The sequence below is a fragment of the Drosophila subobscura genome, chromosome E (genome assembly GCF_008121235.1).
Source record: "Drosophila subobscura isolate 14011-0131.10 chromosome E, UCBerk_Dsub_1.0, whole genome shotgun sequence".
In the NCBI taxonomy this organism is placed as follows: Eukaryota; Metazoa; Arthropoda; class Insecta; order Diptera; family Drosophilidae; genus Drosophila; species Drosophila subobscura.
In genome coordinates this window covers 13399419-13414440 of record NC_048531.1, presented here as the reverse complement: position 1 = coordinate 13414440, position 15022 = coordinate 13399419, and the positions used below count along the sequence as shown (strand labels likewise).

At 50.6% G+C, this 15022-nt stretch overlaps 5 protein-coding genes across 53 annotated transcripts in view; 4 read left to right on the top strand and 1 right to left on the bottom strand.

The window, feature by feature from the left end:
- Positions 1-1135: 1135 nt before the first annotated feature.
- LOC117891928 (lactoylglutathione lyase) lies at positions 1136-2168 on the top strand. The gene is made up of 5 exons (XM_034797762.1): positions 1136-1294; positions 1388-1524; positions 1592-1678; positions 1746-1859; positions 1911-2168. The coding sequence occupies exons 1-5, from the start codon at positions 1223-1225 to the stop codon at positions 2035-2037; spliced, it is 537 nt and encodes a 178-aa protein (XP_034653653.1). The 5' UTR covers positions 1136-1222; the 3' UTR covers positions 2038-2168.
- Positions 2169-2279: 111 nt separating this feature from the next.
- Positions 2280-4562, top strand: LOC117891931 (gustatory receptor for sugar taste 43a). The gene is made up of 9 exons (XM_034797766.1): positions 2280-2736; positions 2801-2855; positions 3069-3201; positions 3275-3437; positions 3501-3644; positions 3701-3844; positions 3910-3988; positions 4046-4397; positions 4451-4562. Exons 1-9 carry the CDS (start codon positions 2583-2585, stop codon positions 4511-4513), a joined length of 1287 nt encoding a protein of 428 aa, XP_034653657.1. The 5' UTR covers positions 2280-2582; the 3' UTR covers positions 4514-4562.
- LOC117891921 (putative pre-mRNA-splicing factor ATP-dependent RNA helicase PRP1) lies at positions 4538-8054 on the bottom strand. 2 transcript variants are annotated; one of them, XM_034797743.1, is made up of 7 exons: positions 7902-8054; positions 7022-7836; positions 6479-6952; positions 6151-6414; positions 5428-5550; positions 5015-5368; positions 4538-4951 (listed from the first exon to the last, which is right to left on the bottom strand). In XM_034797743.1, the coding sequence occupies exons 1-7, from the start codon at positions 7952-7954 to the stop codon at positions 4824-4826; spliced, it is 2211 nt and encodes a 736-aa protein (XP_034653634.1). In that variant the 5' UTR covers positions 7955-8054; the 3' UTR covers positions 4538-4823. The 2 variants fall into 2 exon arrangements, with proteins under 2 accessions (XP_034653634.1, XP_034653635.1); XM_034797744.1 differs by having other exon boundaries at positions 7022-7833; positions 7902-8042.
- Positions 8055-9243: 1189 nt separating this feature from the next.
- On the top strand, positions 9244-13899 carry LOC117891930 (kinesin-like protein costa). Its single transcript, XM_034797765.1, has 4 exons — positions 9244-10013; positions 10076-10781; positions 10841-11238; positions 11316-13899. Exons 1-4 carry the CDS (start codon positions 9368-9370, stop codon positions 13175-13177), a joined length of 3612 nt encoding a protein of 1203 aa, XP_034653656.1. The 5' UTR covers positions 9244-9367; the 3' UTR covers positions 13178-13899.
- Positions 13900-14140: 241 nt separating this feature from the next.
- LOC117892061 (Down syndrome cell adhesion molecule-like protein Dscam2) overlaps positions 14141-15022 on the top strand; it is a 66212-nt gene continuing 65330 nt past the window's right edge. For 45 of the 48 annotated variants that reach the window (XM_034797997.1, XM_034798042.1, XM_034798041.1 and 42 more), the window contains exon 1: positions 14142-14599. The gene's annotated coding sequence lies outside the window, so the exon portion shown is untranslated. Of the gene's footprint in view, positions 14600-15022 lie in introns of all 48 variants that reach the window. The other 3 variants (XM_034798045.1, XM_034798038.1, XM_034798030.1) reach the window with 1 other exon arrangement.

The following is a 15022-nucleotide window of genomic DNA, read 5'->3' as shown; positions in this document are numbered from 1 at the left end:
TGAACACTATTTGATTTGCCAACACAATAATGAATTGTATTTATAATGTACCATCCATCAGGAAAAACGACCAATAGAAGAGGAAGATAGCCACATGAGCGGGAGAGTTGGAGAGAGGGAGACATGAGATGATAGGAATTATTTTTTGTACATGCTATATTATGATAGTAATCAGGCCTTGTATAGTAGTGAGTGTAGTAGGTGGAGCTCCCCTCTCCACGTCTCGCTGGCAGACTGCAGAAGCAAATCACCAATAACTACAAATACAAAACTAACTAAATGACAAAATGATTCAGATAATCATAAGCACAATATATACATATGCAAAGAAAACTAGAAATAATTATAGAATCGAATCCACAAAATGCCTACGATCACAATGAAACAATGAGAGTATCTTAGTCTAACTGGTAAGCAAAAATATATATACATATACATATAAATACATACATATATTATATACATACACATGCATGTACACGACTTTATATACAACAAAAAAACATACATTCATTCATACATACCGAACCTAACAAATACTCTCAGTTGAATTAGTTTTAATAACGACAATTAAACAGTCAACAAGCAAAATAAAATTGATGCACGATTTGTCGGTCGTGTCGGTTTTACTTATTCGAGGGAAGGGGAGTTTTGGGCCGCAGACTTTTGGAGCTTCCTGTGCAAATTTTAATGTGCCGCTAAAGTCCGATGGATTTTTTGGTATTTTTCGATAGCAAGATTCGCGATCGCTTGAATAATCTAAATCAGATTTCTGTGCAATGAAGGGAATTTTAATATTAATTAATGAAAATAGGGTATCCAATGCCACATGCTACAAATTGTCAAAGACTTAACATTGCTTCTCACTCACCCAACGTTGTATGCTATTTTTGTTGATTTCCCTTTTTAGTTTTAAACTTAGCTTGGAAACATTCCAATAAAAGCAAGTCTTGAAAACTAGCCAATCTTGTTGACAACTGATTGATTAATTGTATAAAATTATAATTTTAGCGCTAAGAATTCTAACTAGCTCGTCATATTAAATGGAACATCAAAATCAAGGAAAATAGTTTTCGGTCTATTTTGAAAATGAAAAGGTATATTTTGAGGGACGTGCGGTATGTCTTATCGATAAATCCGCGGTCACACTGATGATAACACGCATACGCACATTTCAACATATATTTTACAACAGGTGTGAGATTAATTGAAGAACAGCGAAATGGGCGATGTCACTGGCATAAGCAATGCTGAGGCGGAAGCCTTGTGCAAGAAGCCGGAGGAGGGAACACAGGTGAGCCGTGGCAAAGAACCGCAAAGTGCCGAGCCGGTCCGCGCCGGTCGTGGGAAGGTCGCAATTAACACGCGTCATTGCGATTTTCTCTAGGATTTCCTGTTCCAACAAACCATGTACCGCATCAAGGATCCCCGCAAGTCGCTGCCCTTCTACACGGGCGTCCTTGGCATGACGTTGCTGGCGAAATTGGACTTTCCCGAGTCCATGTTCTCCCTGTATTTCATGGGGTAGGTTATGTGGGGAGGAGGGCACAGCATATGGAACATAATTACTCTGCTTATCTCTCTCCCACAGCTATGAGAATGCCGACGATATACCAAAGGACCCCAAGGAGCGCAGGAGCTGGGCGTTGAGCCGCAAGGCAACCATTGAGCTGACCCAGTGAGTGTTCCGCTTGAGCTTTATGGCTTGGGGCAGGGACTGTACATTGTGCTTCTCTCGTTAACAGCAACTGGGGCACTGAGAATGACCTGGAGCAGGGCTACCACAACGGCAACAGTGACCCCCGTGGCTTTGGACACATTGGCGTGATGGTGCCCGATGTCTATGCTGCCTGCAAGCGGTAAACAGTCAACCCGAAAGAGCTTTAAACACTGCTAATCTGTGTCTGTAGATTCCAGGAACAGGGCGTCGAGTTTGTCAAGAAGCCAGACGATGGCCGCATGAAGGGACTGGCGTTCATCAAGGATCCCGACGGCTACTGGATTGAGATTTTCAATGCCTACACCGTTCAGAAGTAGAACGGGAATGGAAATGCAAAACTGAACTCCTGTGAAATTTTCATGTGCTGCTGGCTGTAGCGTTCCTAAACCCAACCCTTTAAATGGAGAAATTGTTACAAATAAATTAGGGAGTGTCCCATGTCCAGCTGTCCAGTGTGTCCATTGTTCGTATTGTATTTCATTCAGCAGCACACAGAGCCTGAGCTTGAGCTGTAGCTGTCAGCGCACAGGCACAGGCACACATTCTGTGGCGGAGATAATTGGCTCCTGTGTCCTTGCCTATTGGGTATTTTCACACGCTAATTATTATTTACAGAACCGACAGACTCGCCGAACCTTTTGATAAGCAAATGTGTTACCTTTTTCGCCACTGTCTGCTGTCTGGCATGTGCCAGCAGTGGGTTGGGGCCATGGCTGTGGCCATTCCCTAATAATAGTCAAATATTAGCGCGCAGTATTTGCACAGCGTTTTACAATTTAAGAGCCATGGCTGGCGGCCATTCTCGAACAGTTCTCGACGGGAAGTTGTGCCGTGAAAGTCTGACTCTCTACTTTGATCCAAGATGGAAATATCGGAGCCCAGCATTGGCATCTTCTACATAAGCAAACTGCTGGCACTGGCGCCGTATGCGACGCGTAAGAACTCCAAGGGACAGTATGAGATTCGTCGCAGTTGGCTCTTCTCGATCTATTCGGCATCCTTGACCGTGGCAATGGGTGAGCAGTGGAGGGTGGAGAGTGTAATGGCTATTAGCTAGCTGTTCTCTTCCCTTTCCTCTAGTTTTTCTCACCTATCGTGGATTACTCTTTGATGCAAATGCAAAGATTCCCGTGCGGTAAGTATCTGGCACTGTCTTTGGCTCTCTTTTTACTTAATTAATTTCTACACTAAACTCTGTGTCTGCGTCCCATCAATGTACCTGTCTTACTTCCTTCCTTTTTCTCTATCTAATCCACACCTTTGGCCACCTCTAACCAACAAACTGCAAACTGCAAATGTGCAAATCGAAAACAAACCACAAAACACAAATCAAAAGTGCATCTTTTAGAATGAAGTCGGCAACGTCAAAGGTGGTTACGGCCCTGGATGTGTCTGTCGTTGTGCTGGCCGTTGTATCGGGCGTTTACTGTGGCCTGCTCAGTCTGAGCGAAACGCTTGAACTAAATGCTCGTTTATACAGGGTGAGAATCTCTCAGCGCCAACCCCTTGAGAACCCTCAAACACGACTTTCCTGTCCTTCTGCCACTCTTGCAGATTGACAATACTCTGAATGCCTGCACCCACTCGAGGAGGGATCGCTGGCGCGCCTTGGGCATGGCCGGCGTTTCTCTGCTCACAATATCTGCGCTGCTCGGCCTGGATGTGGGCACTTGGATGCACAAAGCTGAGGAGATGAACATATCTGATTCGGATACGGGTAGGCAGGCTGGCTCTCAATCTCAATCTGATCTGTGGCTCACTCTTCCCCTCTGTTATCTAGAGCTCAATGTGCACTGGTATATACCCTTTTATTGCCTCTACTTTATACTCACCGGACTGCACCTTAACTTTGCCAACACCGCCTACGGGCTGGGCAGACGCTTTAGACGACTCAATCAGATGCTCAGCAGCAGCTTTCTGGGCGGTAAGTGACGCGCATAATCCTATGATTCAAGCAAGTATTGTTTCCTCCCTCCACAGAGCCAAAGGAGTGCAACGACGCGCTGAAGCTGCGCAAGATGAGCACCGTGAAGACTGTGAGCACAAATGCAACGATGACACCCACCGCCCTGCACTCGAGTCTGACCAAACTGAGCAGCGAAATGCTGCCAAATGAGTCTGCAGGTGACACGAACAAGACTCCATGCCGCGTGTGGCCTTGCCCTTAACTGCTTCTCTCTCTTTTGCAGCCAAGAACAAGAGTCTGCTCATCCAAACCATGGCCGACAATCACGATTCGCTGACCAAATGTGTGCTGCTCTTGTCCAAGTTTGTAGTCAGTCCCAACCGTGTAGTGTCCCTCCTTCAATTCGTTTCATTTCGCAGCTCCTTTGGCATCGCCGTGCTGTTTATTCTCGTCTCCTGTCTGCTGCATTTGGTGGCCACCGCCTACTTTCTGTTTCTGGAGCTGCTCAGCAAGCGGGACGACGCTTACATGTGGGTGCAGGCGCTCTGGATATTGCTGCACTCATTTCGCCTGCTCATGGTGGTGGAGCCGTGCCACCTGGCAGCCCGCGAGTCGCGTAAAACCATTCAAATTGTGTGCGAAATCGAGCGTAAGGTGCACGAGCCCATACTGGCCGAGGCGGTGAAGAAGTTCTGGCAGCAGCTGCTCGTGGTCGACTCGGATTTCTCCGCCTCTGGTTTGTGCCGCGTCAATCGCAACATTCTGACATCGGTAAGTGGAAGAAGTCCTCGCTGTAGCTCTTTTGTATCCTCCTCTGCTTGCAGTTCGCTTCAGCCATAGCCACCTATTTGGTCATACTCATACAGTTCCAGAAGACAAATGGATAGGCGCAGCGGTCGCACAGGCCACAATTAGATATAAAAATGTTTGCTTCTTTTTATTAACACTATTCACTAAACGGAGTTGGTATCTGCTGGATATCTGCTGCTGCTGCTGCTGCTGCTGCTGTTGCTGCTGCTGGTTAAATGATTAATGCGAAAGGTGTGCCTAAGTTGAAGTTGATCAAACAAATAAAAGCAAACGGATTACTTCATTCCGCAGCAGTTTTCAAACAATTAACACCACAGGGCTACACACACCATAGCCAAATAACTCCTGCATAAATTTGCTTACTACTAGAGGGCAGCGCGGACAACCTTAGAATCCCTTTTGGTACTGCTTGGTTTCCATGCGCTGCTGCAGCAACTCCAGCTGACGCTTCGCCTCGCATTGAGGGAAGTTGTTCAGGTCGTAGTATTGCGGCGCCAGGCTGATGAGCCATTCAGCTGGAAATGCAAGGAAATTGGAGATCAGCAGGGGCTAACCAAAGGTTCATTTGAGCTACTCACGCTTCACATCTGTCACCGTGCGTATATAGTTCTTGGTGGTTAGCACAAACTCATTGTAAATGACCCAATCGGGCTTGTGGTCCAGACACGTCGATGGATGCAGCTGCACATTCTGGTTGTCCTTGATGGTCAGATAGTGGCCAGTGCGCTCCAGATGGGCCACCTGCATGAAGAAGCCCTGCACGAGGGCCTTGCGTATGTTTACATAGTAGTCCTTGGAGGTGAACTCCGTGCTGGTGCGCCGCAAGTTGAAGCGATCCATAATCCTAGCCAGCTGCTGGCGCACATTGTCCGCGCTCTTAAGCGAGCGGAAGTTGATGAAGTTCTCATAGCACCAGTTGGGATCCTCACTGCCTGCAAGAACAGATGGGCAATAAGCTAACAGACAGATAGAAAGCAATTCCTCTACTTACTCTGCTTGAAGGCATGATAGACATTCAGCAACGTCAAATGGTCTCCATCGATGTGTGCGAATCGCATCTTGGCCTCGTCGGCCGCCTTCTTGGCCTCATTGGGACGCACGAAGCATTGTGGCACTTTGGTCGTTTGGCGTTTGTTTTGGCAGTTGGTCGATTAAGCACATGTTTAGAACATTGTTTCTTATTTTTGTATATTTTTTATATTAACAAATAGATTCGATTCGATTCGATTCGATTACTGCTTACTGTGTGTCAGCTACGCAATCTCGAGGCTTGTGATTCAAAAATTGATTGCATTTGTGAGTTGCAAGTGCGTGGCGCAGGGGGGAAACAATAAATTAAGGCAAGGCCCTGCCGCCGCTCGTTCATCATTCCATTTCGAATGATGGCCACTGGTGGGGCATGGGGCAACGCACGTGCAACTTTACTTTTCGTGTTGAATGCAAAGAACAAATAAATTGAAGAAACTTTTTTCTTTGCACTTTTTTTGTTGCTTAACAAAATACTTAAAAGCGTCCACGTAGCGTCTGGGTCGTCCGTTTAAGATTGACAAACGAAAAGGAGAGCCCCGCTAGCCTGCTGCAACTTTCAATTTCAAAGGATCAACCCACACCCTGAAGCTACAGCTAAACCTTTCCCTTTGTGCCTCTTGGCTGGTGGGGCACGCCTCAACTTAAGCTCGGAATTTTGTTGGATTTGTTTGCTAGTTTTTCTCACCCGACAGCATGGCCGTTATGGAAAGTATCTCGTTGGAGCAGTTGTGCTGGCAGCTGGCAATCAGCATCTTTGCTAGCTGCGGATCCAGCGGGAACTCGGACATGACGGCGCCCAAGTCCGTGAGGTTGCCATCATCGTCCAGGGCGGCCAGATAGTTGAGCAGCTCCAGGGCACGCATCAGCGTCTCCGGTGCCGGGGGATCCATAAAGTCAAAGTGCACCAAGTCATCGATGCCCAGCTTTTTGAGCTGCAGCACCACAGTGCCTGAGAGCGAGAGGAAGGAGCACAATTAAGCAAGAGCCAAAGGTTTCCCCTTCCCGCTAGTTACCCAAATTAGATCTGAGAATCTCGGGATAGGTGTTGTCCTGCATCTCGTTCTTGAACGCCTTCTCCGTGTACAGGCGGAAGCATTTGCCCGGCCGGGTACGACCGGCACGACCTGCCCGCTGCTGTGCCGATGCCTTGGAAATGGGCGACACCAGCAAACTCTCGACACGAATGCGTGGATTGTAGACCTTCTGCTTGGCAAAGCCCGGATCAATCACAAACACCACACCATCGATGGTCAGCGAAGTCTCGGCAATGTTGGTGGACACCACCACCTTGCGGCCAATGGCTCCGTTGGCATTCGGCGGTGGAGCTGCCTCGAAGATGCGCTGCTGCAGATTCGGCGGCAGCGTGGAGTACAAAGGAATGCACTTAAGCTCGCCAATGTCCGAGCCCAGATTGTCAATTTCACGCTTGATGCGCTTGCACGCCTCTTCGATCTCCTCTTGGCCCGTGAGAAACATGAGAATGTCACCTGGCGAGGGGGAGGGGAATGGAGTGTCAGATTCAGTGAGGGCTTGCCTTTCAGGCGGTTTCAACTTACCCTCGATCTCCTCGCACATGTGTATCTGAATGACTGTGCGTATGGCCGCCTCCAGGTAGTCTCTCTCCGGCTCTGGCGTGTAGAAAATCTCCACGGGATGCGTGCGGCCGGGCACATTCATGAGGGGAGCATTGTCAAAGTACTGCTGAAACTTGCCAGCATCGAGGGTGGCTGACATGACAATCAGCTTGAGGTCGTTGCGCTGCCGAATGACCTCCTTGAGCACACCCATCAGGATGTCCGTGGCGAGTGTGCGCTCGTGAGCCTCGTCCAGCAGGATCACCTGGTACTGCTCCAGCATGGGATCGGACATGGCCTCGCGCAGCAGCATACCGTCCGTCATGTACTTCAGCAGAGTCTTGGCCGAAGAGCAGTCCTCGAAACGAATGGAGTAGCCAACCTCCTCGCCCAGATTCACATCCATTTCCTCGGACACGCGCTGCGCCACAGACATGGCGGCCACACGACGTGGCTGCGTGCAGGAAACGCCCTTGCGGCCTTTGGATACGGCAAAGTCCACGCACCATTGTGGTATCTGGGTGGTCTTGCCCGAACCTGTCTCGCCCACCAGCACGATGCACTGGTGCTGGCTCAGCAGGCGCATAAAGTCCGCCTGGTACTCGAACACCGGCAATGCGATGCGCTTCTTGTACAGATTCTGGAAACGCTGCGAGTACGTCTTTCCGGTCAGGGCGTTCGTTGTGGGTGGCTGCTTGCTGGGCACAAATCCGCCAAGGATCTGCGCAACAGTGCCGGCGGCCGCTGCCACAGTCGCTGCCGATGCCGAAGTGGACGACGCCGTCTCCGCACCCCTGCTAATATCGCAAAGATTTCTACACTTAAGCACGCCAAACAGTTAATAATTGACTTGGGTACTCACTTCTTGGACTTGCTCACGTAGGTCTCACCGACTTCAATGCGGCGCTTGGACATTTTGCGTAGATTTTGTTAATTTTTAATTTTACAAAATTTTTTTTAGCAACACGCGCTGGATGTGAAGAGTGTGACCGAGGAAGAATTGCTAAAATATACCCTCAGACCCTCAAAGATTTACCAAAATATACCTTATTATTTTGCCAATATACCGTAAATACAACGAATGCTTTGTATTCGAAGTATACAAATATATCGATGATTTTGTGCGATAAATATAATGTATTTGAATTCAAACTCTTCTTTCAAACAAGTAGGCAAAAGTTTTTGTGGACCCTGCTCATTCCTCAGTTGTATTTAATGTGTCGTACAGTTCACATTACACAGTAAATTTTGTAATAGCTTAAATCTGATAAAATAGATTAAATATTTCAAATTTAATTCGGCAAATACTTATATTCATTTAAAAAGTTTGCCCCTCGGCTTTCAGTAAAATGAATTCGGCGGACGAGTTGTCAGCCACTTCTCCAAAGAAAATAGCAGTTGTCGTGCCGTCCAAGAAGACGCAAGACAAGGAAGATAACGAGGATCCCCAGCTCACAGCAGACCAAGGCACAAAGCCAGAGGATACTTCCAACAAGACTCTTTCGAAACGCACTGTAGTCTTGCAAATCGATTTACAGTCCAAGGAGGTGCAAGTGAAGCAGCACAAGGCAGATGCTGACAATGATCCAGCGGAGGATCGCAAGACATTGATTATCGATTTCGACACAAAACCTCTCGTTGTGGATGCTCAACCAACAGAAGAGGCCACCTCCCAGATGCCACAGCAGATTAAAATAGTTTTTTCATTGAAAATGATGCGGTGGATCCTATCGGAGGCCAAGGAAATGCACGCAAAATGCCAGTTGGCAAAGAGCGGCTGTTGGTGCGTTTGCCACCTTAACAAAGGGGATGTCAAGGCACTGACTGCAGCCCAGAAGGTTCGCCAGGTCATGGAGGTGCGGAAGGTCTTGATGGACTTGTTGCGCGCTGACAAGCCAAAGAAGGCTGTTATCTCCACTCTGATGAAAATGCTCTTGCCACCCAAGCTGCCCAAGTTGTCGAATGTTCGCAAGCTGATTTCAGGCAAAGCCAAGCACCTCCAATATAAGAATATTGTTTATTTATTGTATGAAGACGAATAAATTTAAATCTTTTATCGTATTTTCAAAGTACATGTTTTTACCGCCAAATTCGTCCGCAAAAAATCGATACTTTGGTGTCCAAGCTAGTATATTGTAGTTATATTTCGGTATGTTTATGATATTCGGTTGCTTTGTTGCAGCGACAAGACCGCGGTCACACTGTTTGTATCGATTCACCCGCTGCGTTGTTTTTTTGCACATATTTTAAAATAACGCTTTAAAATGCACACAAAAATGGAGAAAACCAAGTGAAAATCCAGTTGGCCAACAGCGTGAAACGACTACCATGGAGATACCCATACAGGTGGCCGTGCGCATCTGTCCACAAACGAATCGCAGCGTGGAAACGAAGCCTGCGGCGGAGGCAGACGCGTCTGCGTCTGATGCTGTGGCGGCGGATGTGAAGGTAGAGTCGGTTTCGGAATCGGGGGAGTCCACCAACGATGCCTCGGAGTCCACAGATGCGAATGGCAACAGCGGGCAGCAGGACACACAGCTGAAGCAGGAGCCGCCGCCAACGGACAGCAATGGGAATGAGAACGGAGCGATTGTGCCCCTCGGTTCGGGCTGCTGTGTGCAAGCCATTCCCATATCCGCTTCCGCTTTGGGCCTGCCCAGCGCACTGCCGGGCGGCGGTGCCCAAGACAGCATTGCAGCCGGCCTCATACAGGTGGGCGCCCACACGGTGCCCGTGACACACGCCCTGGGCCCCGGCACCACCCAGAGCCAGCTCTACTATCAGACGGTGTTTCCGCTGATCAGCCTGTTCCTGGAGGGATTCGATGCCTCGGTGGTGACCTACGGCCAGCGGGCACAGGGCAAGACCTACACACTCTACGGCCCTGGCTTCGAGTGCGTCCACGGGGAGGCGGATCAGGGCGTGGTGCAGCGCTGCGTGCGGGACATTTTCACCCACATCGGAGGGCATTCAGGTAAGGGATTCCCTTCTGTCAGCGATCCTCCACTGTAACGATTCTCTCCCTCTCGTCCACAGAACGCACTTATGCCGTCAATGTGGGCTTCGTGGAGATCTGCGAGGGCGAAGTCTGCGACCTGCTGGACATGGGCAACGTGCACTGCCAGAGCGTGGAGGAAGTGTTCCGCTGGCTGCAGCTTGGCCTGGCCAACAGGAAGCCGAAGCCAGCGCACACGCTGTTCACGCTCACGCTGGAGCAGCAGTGGGTGTCCAAGGAGGGGCTCATCCAGCATCGTTTGTCCACCGCCAGCTTCTCGGATTTGTGCGCCACCGAGCGTTGGGGCGAGCCACCGCCCGGCCAGCCTCGCGACGCCGGTCTCCAGATGCTGGAGCAGGTGGTCAGCACGCTGACAGATCCCAGCATCATGTACGGGGTCAATGGCAACATTCCGTATGGCCAGACGACGCTCACGACGCTGCTGAAGGACTCCTTTGGTGGCCGCGCTCAGACGCTGGTCATTCTGTGTGTCTCGCCGCTGGAGCAGCATGTGGCCGAGACGCTGGGCAACCTGCAGTTCGCCTTCAAGGTGCAGTGCGTGCGGAATTACGTGATTATGAACACATATTCCGATGACAATACGCCCATCAGCCCGGAGTCCATGGGCGGCGGCAATCCCGCCGCGGGACCCCTGGCCCAAGTGGCAGCTGGAGACAACTTTGGGCTGCAGTTTGCGGCGAGTCAGTGGTTCAAGCTGGTGTCCAATGCGGAGGGTTTGTTTGCCAAGTAGGACTGATCCCCCTGTGCCTGCCGTGAACCTCTTTTCAATGCCTTTCCCCTTGCAGATTGATGGGCTCCAATTTGATTAGCGAGCTGGAGAAGGAGCAGATCGAGGAGTGGCTCTTCCTCAAGCAGGAGTGCGAGGAGTGCCTCAGCTCAACGGAGGCCATGCGCTCCCACAAGCAGCTGGTGCCCATCCAGGAGGCCGAGGAGCCCGAGGAGTCGGTCAGCGAGCCACCAAACTCGGACAATGACACGGACAATGAGTCGCAGCGGCCCGATTTGGCCGACAAGCTGGAGGGCCTCATGGAGGAGTTTCGCACCAAGACGGATGCGCTGATTCAGGCCAAACATGCGGAGTTTCTTACCAAACATCCCACGGGAGTTATGCAGAGTTTGGAGCGTGATAAAGAGGGGAGAAACAGCAGGCAAACCCCGACAAAGAGCAGGAGAAGTTGGAGGAGCGCAAGAGCAGCAGTGCGGGTGAGTTCTTCCATCATTTATAATCTTACTCATGCCTAATCCTCTTCCTTTCTGCAGGTCGCCGTCGCAGCATTCAACCCGGAGCGAGCTTAAGCACCGCGGAGCTGGCGCTGCTCAATCGCGTGGCACTGCAGCAGCCCGTGGTGCAGCCACCGGTCGCTGAAACCCCCATCGATCCGCTGGACAGCTCTGGCGGCGAGGGCCTCAGACAGGCGGCCATTGCCGCCGCTGCTGCTGCGGCGCCCATCGAGCAGCTGCAGAAGAAGCTGCGAAAGTTGCACGCGGAGATCGAGGCACGGCAGCGGCAGCTGAAGGAGATCGAGCAGACGATGCAGGTGAAGCAGAACATCATCAGTGAGCTGGTGAAGAACAGCGACACGCGCAGCCACGCCAAGCAGCGTTTCCAGAAGAAGAAGGCCAAGCTGGAGGCCGAGTGCGAGAAGGCGCGGAAGCATCTGGCCAGGGCGCTCGTGCAGGGCAGGGAGAAGGGCGAAACGGAGCGCTGGTCGGCGATCATAGCGCACATTGAGCATCGGCTGGAGGATCTCAGCTCCATGAAGCACATTGCCGGAGAGAGTGGCCAGAAGCTGAGGAAGCTGCAGCAGTCCATGGCCGAGTCGCGCAAGCAGCTGGAGGAGCTCGAGAAGAAGATCCGCAAGGAGTGCAAGCTGCGCGACCAGCTGGAGCTGGAGCTGGCCAAGCTGAAGGAGAGCCGCGACGGCGCCAGCGGTGGCAAGGAGCTCGTCAAGCTGGACTCGCCCGAGCAGCAGGGCCGCCAGCTGAAGGCCGTTCAAGCGCGCATCACGCACCTGAATCACATTCTGCGCGAGAAGTCGGACAACCTGGAGGAGTGTGCGGCGGGCGAGAGTCCCGCACCCGCGCAGCAGGAGAGCCTGCGGCACGAGATACGCAATCTGCGCGGCACGCGCGATCTGCTGCTGGACGAGCGCTGCCACTTGGATCGCAAGTTGAAGCGCGACAAGATGCTGACGCAGCGCGAGGAGCGCAAGCTGCTGGAGTGCGACGAGGCCATTGAGGCCATCGATGCGGCCATCGAGTTCAAGAACGAGATGATCTGCGGCCACCGATCGATCGACACCAGCGACCGGCTGCAGCGGGAGAAGGGCGAGCAGATGCTGATGGCGCGCCTGAACAAACTCTCGCCCGAGGAGATGCGCACGCTGCTGTACAAGTACTTCAACAAGGTCATCGATCTGCGCGACTCCTCGCGCAAGCTGGAGCTGCAGCTGGTGCAGCTGGAGCGGGAGCGCGACGCCTGGGAGTGGAAGGAGCGCGTCCTCTCCAATGCGGTGCGTCAGGCGCGGCTCGAGGGCGAACGGAATGCCGTTCTGCTGCAGCGGCAGCACGAGATGAAGCTCACCCTGATGCTGCGCCATCTGGCCGAGGAGACGTCCGCCAGTTCGGCCAGCTACGGCGAGCGTGCCCTCGCGCCCGCCCATCAGACGAGCAGCGGCGACTTTGACTACGAGTTGGACTTTTACAAGGCAACAGCCAACACCACGACCAGCCACAACCACAACAAGGCGCTGGTCAAGGCAGCCAAGCCCACGCCCAGTGGCGCCGCACTGGAAAAGTACAAGGACAAGGAGCAGCGCGGCGCGGGGCGTAACATTTTCGCCAAGTTCCAGGTGCTCACGCGGTACGCGTCCTCGGCAGCAGCAGCCTCAGCGTCCAGCTCCACGGTGGACGAGTCCACGGCGCTGATTGAGTCAAGCACAACGGCGACGGCCACGACGACTACGACCACAACCACCACGACAACGGGCAAGGGCAAGGAACGGGGATTGCCCAACATACGGCAGGATCAGCTGAAGCGTCTGCTGCCAGCGCCCACGGCCACCAAGGTGACGCGGCAGAAGAATAAAATCATTATCCAGGATGCCAGCAGGCGCAATTAGAAGCGAATTTAAGGCAGCGTGACTAACTAAACTGTACGCTAACTAACTAAATACTCAACAATTGTAATTTTAATCTCAAGGCTGGAGGAGCTCGCTGCTGCCTTCGGCCATTCGTACTGAAACAAGTTACGTCCACAGTCATGACACAAAAATAGACTTTTGACATGGTTCTCAGACACTGAACCGCATTTACTTCACACATAAGTTACCATAACTATAACTATAACTATAACTAACTATCCTCAAGGGAGATCTGACGAATACTCGCAAGACACAAACAAACCACCAGGAGGGGAGCGCGGCCTCAACTCTGCTTGAGCTGCGCATCTCCCCACTTTGTATTACCTGTAAATAAGCGAACAAATGTTAGTTTAAGCTGCTAATTTAATTGATTTTTACCCCAGCTAATGATTTTACTATGTTTAAGCTTAAGTTTTAGCGACTTTTTGGTGTCTTCCTGTAATTGTAACCCAAAATACTCAGCCCAAGCATTTATCCTCTACCCTTAAGTACTCAGCACTAACACGATCTTAAAATGTCCTAAATTTATAAGCGAATCTTAACTTTTTGGTTGTGTTTAAACGTTTTTGTGTATTCCGATTTGTGTAGACTTTAATTACTCCAGAATCTAATGGGGACACACTTTTTATCGCACACAGATTCCACAGGAGATAAACTTTGTGTATGGCTAAGCAAATAAATAAATAATAATTAATACAATACAACCAAGGCATTTTTAATATTTACAACAGTTACTGCACAGGTGTGATAAATGTTAAACTCTTGTTTACTTTCCTTGTGCCGGCAACAGGTGAGAAAATATCCCATACAATTTCCCATAACAATTACCCCTGCAGCAGCTGTGCCAGAGAGCGCGAGAGTAAAAACAATCACAATCCACAACATCCACAACGGCGCGCCCGCTGACATCAAAAAACGGCCGGCTAGCGACAGTCTTCAGTGGAACGCGAATCCGAAAGCAACGGTTCTTCTTGTCAGTATCGTACGTTGTTTTGGCTACGGTTAATACGGTGCGCGCCCACTCACACCCCCGTAAACCGGTCCAGTCGGTGGTGGTTCAGCCACATCGCGTGCGTGTGTGTATCTCGGTGTGCGGCAGATTCTTCTTCTGCGCAAAAATAGTGAATAATAGAATGCAAAAGCGGTTAATCGACCACCAATACGCCAATTAGTTAACAACAAAATAAAAGCAGAGCAAAGCGAGTGCAGCAGCAGCGTCTCTGCTGTCTGTTTTTGTGTGCGTGTGCGTGTGTGTGCGAGTCAGATCTTGGACAGAGTCGTCACCCCCGTGGATTAGTGGCACCCTGTTACCAATTTCGCTGCACCACTCTCACTGTGTAGTGTCAGTGTGTGAGTGTGAATAAAGAATAAATTAAACAACAACCAATTCAACAATAAACGGTAAGAAAAGCAGGAAATTTTCAGCGCTGTCTGGAAACTTCTTCTTTGTGTGCAACTGTGTGTGTGTGTGTGCATAGACTGACGCGGTGCGTGGGTTTATGTCCTGCCCACGCCCACCCAACAACGCTTGTCTGCCCCCAAGGCGGAGGGATAACAAAAGGAAATGAAGTTTTTTGCCAAATTTGTATTCCTGTTCCCAGCTTCCCATTGATTTTTCAACACAGAAAGAAAGGTTTTCCCGTTGTGAGGAATGCAAATTTGTTACTTTCTGCTCAAACACACACTCACACATGCACACGCTGGCCAAAAGGGTGTGCCAAAACGTATTCTGAGGAGATGAAACGGGGGTCTTAGCCCACAGAATCGCCTGAAATAACCAAATTTAACAGACCCCGGTCAATATTTGTGTACATTTAGGCCATT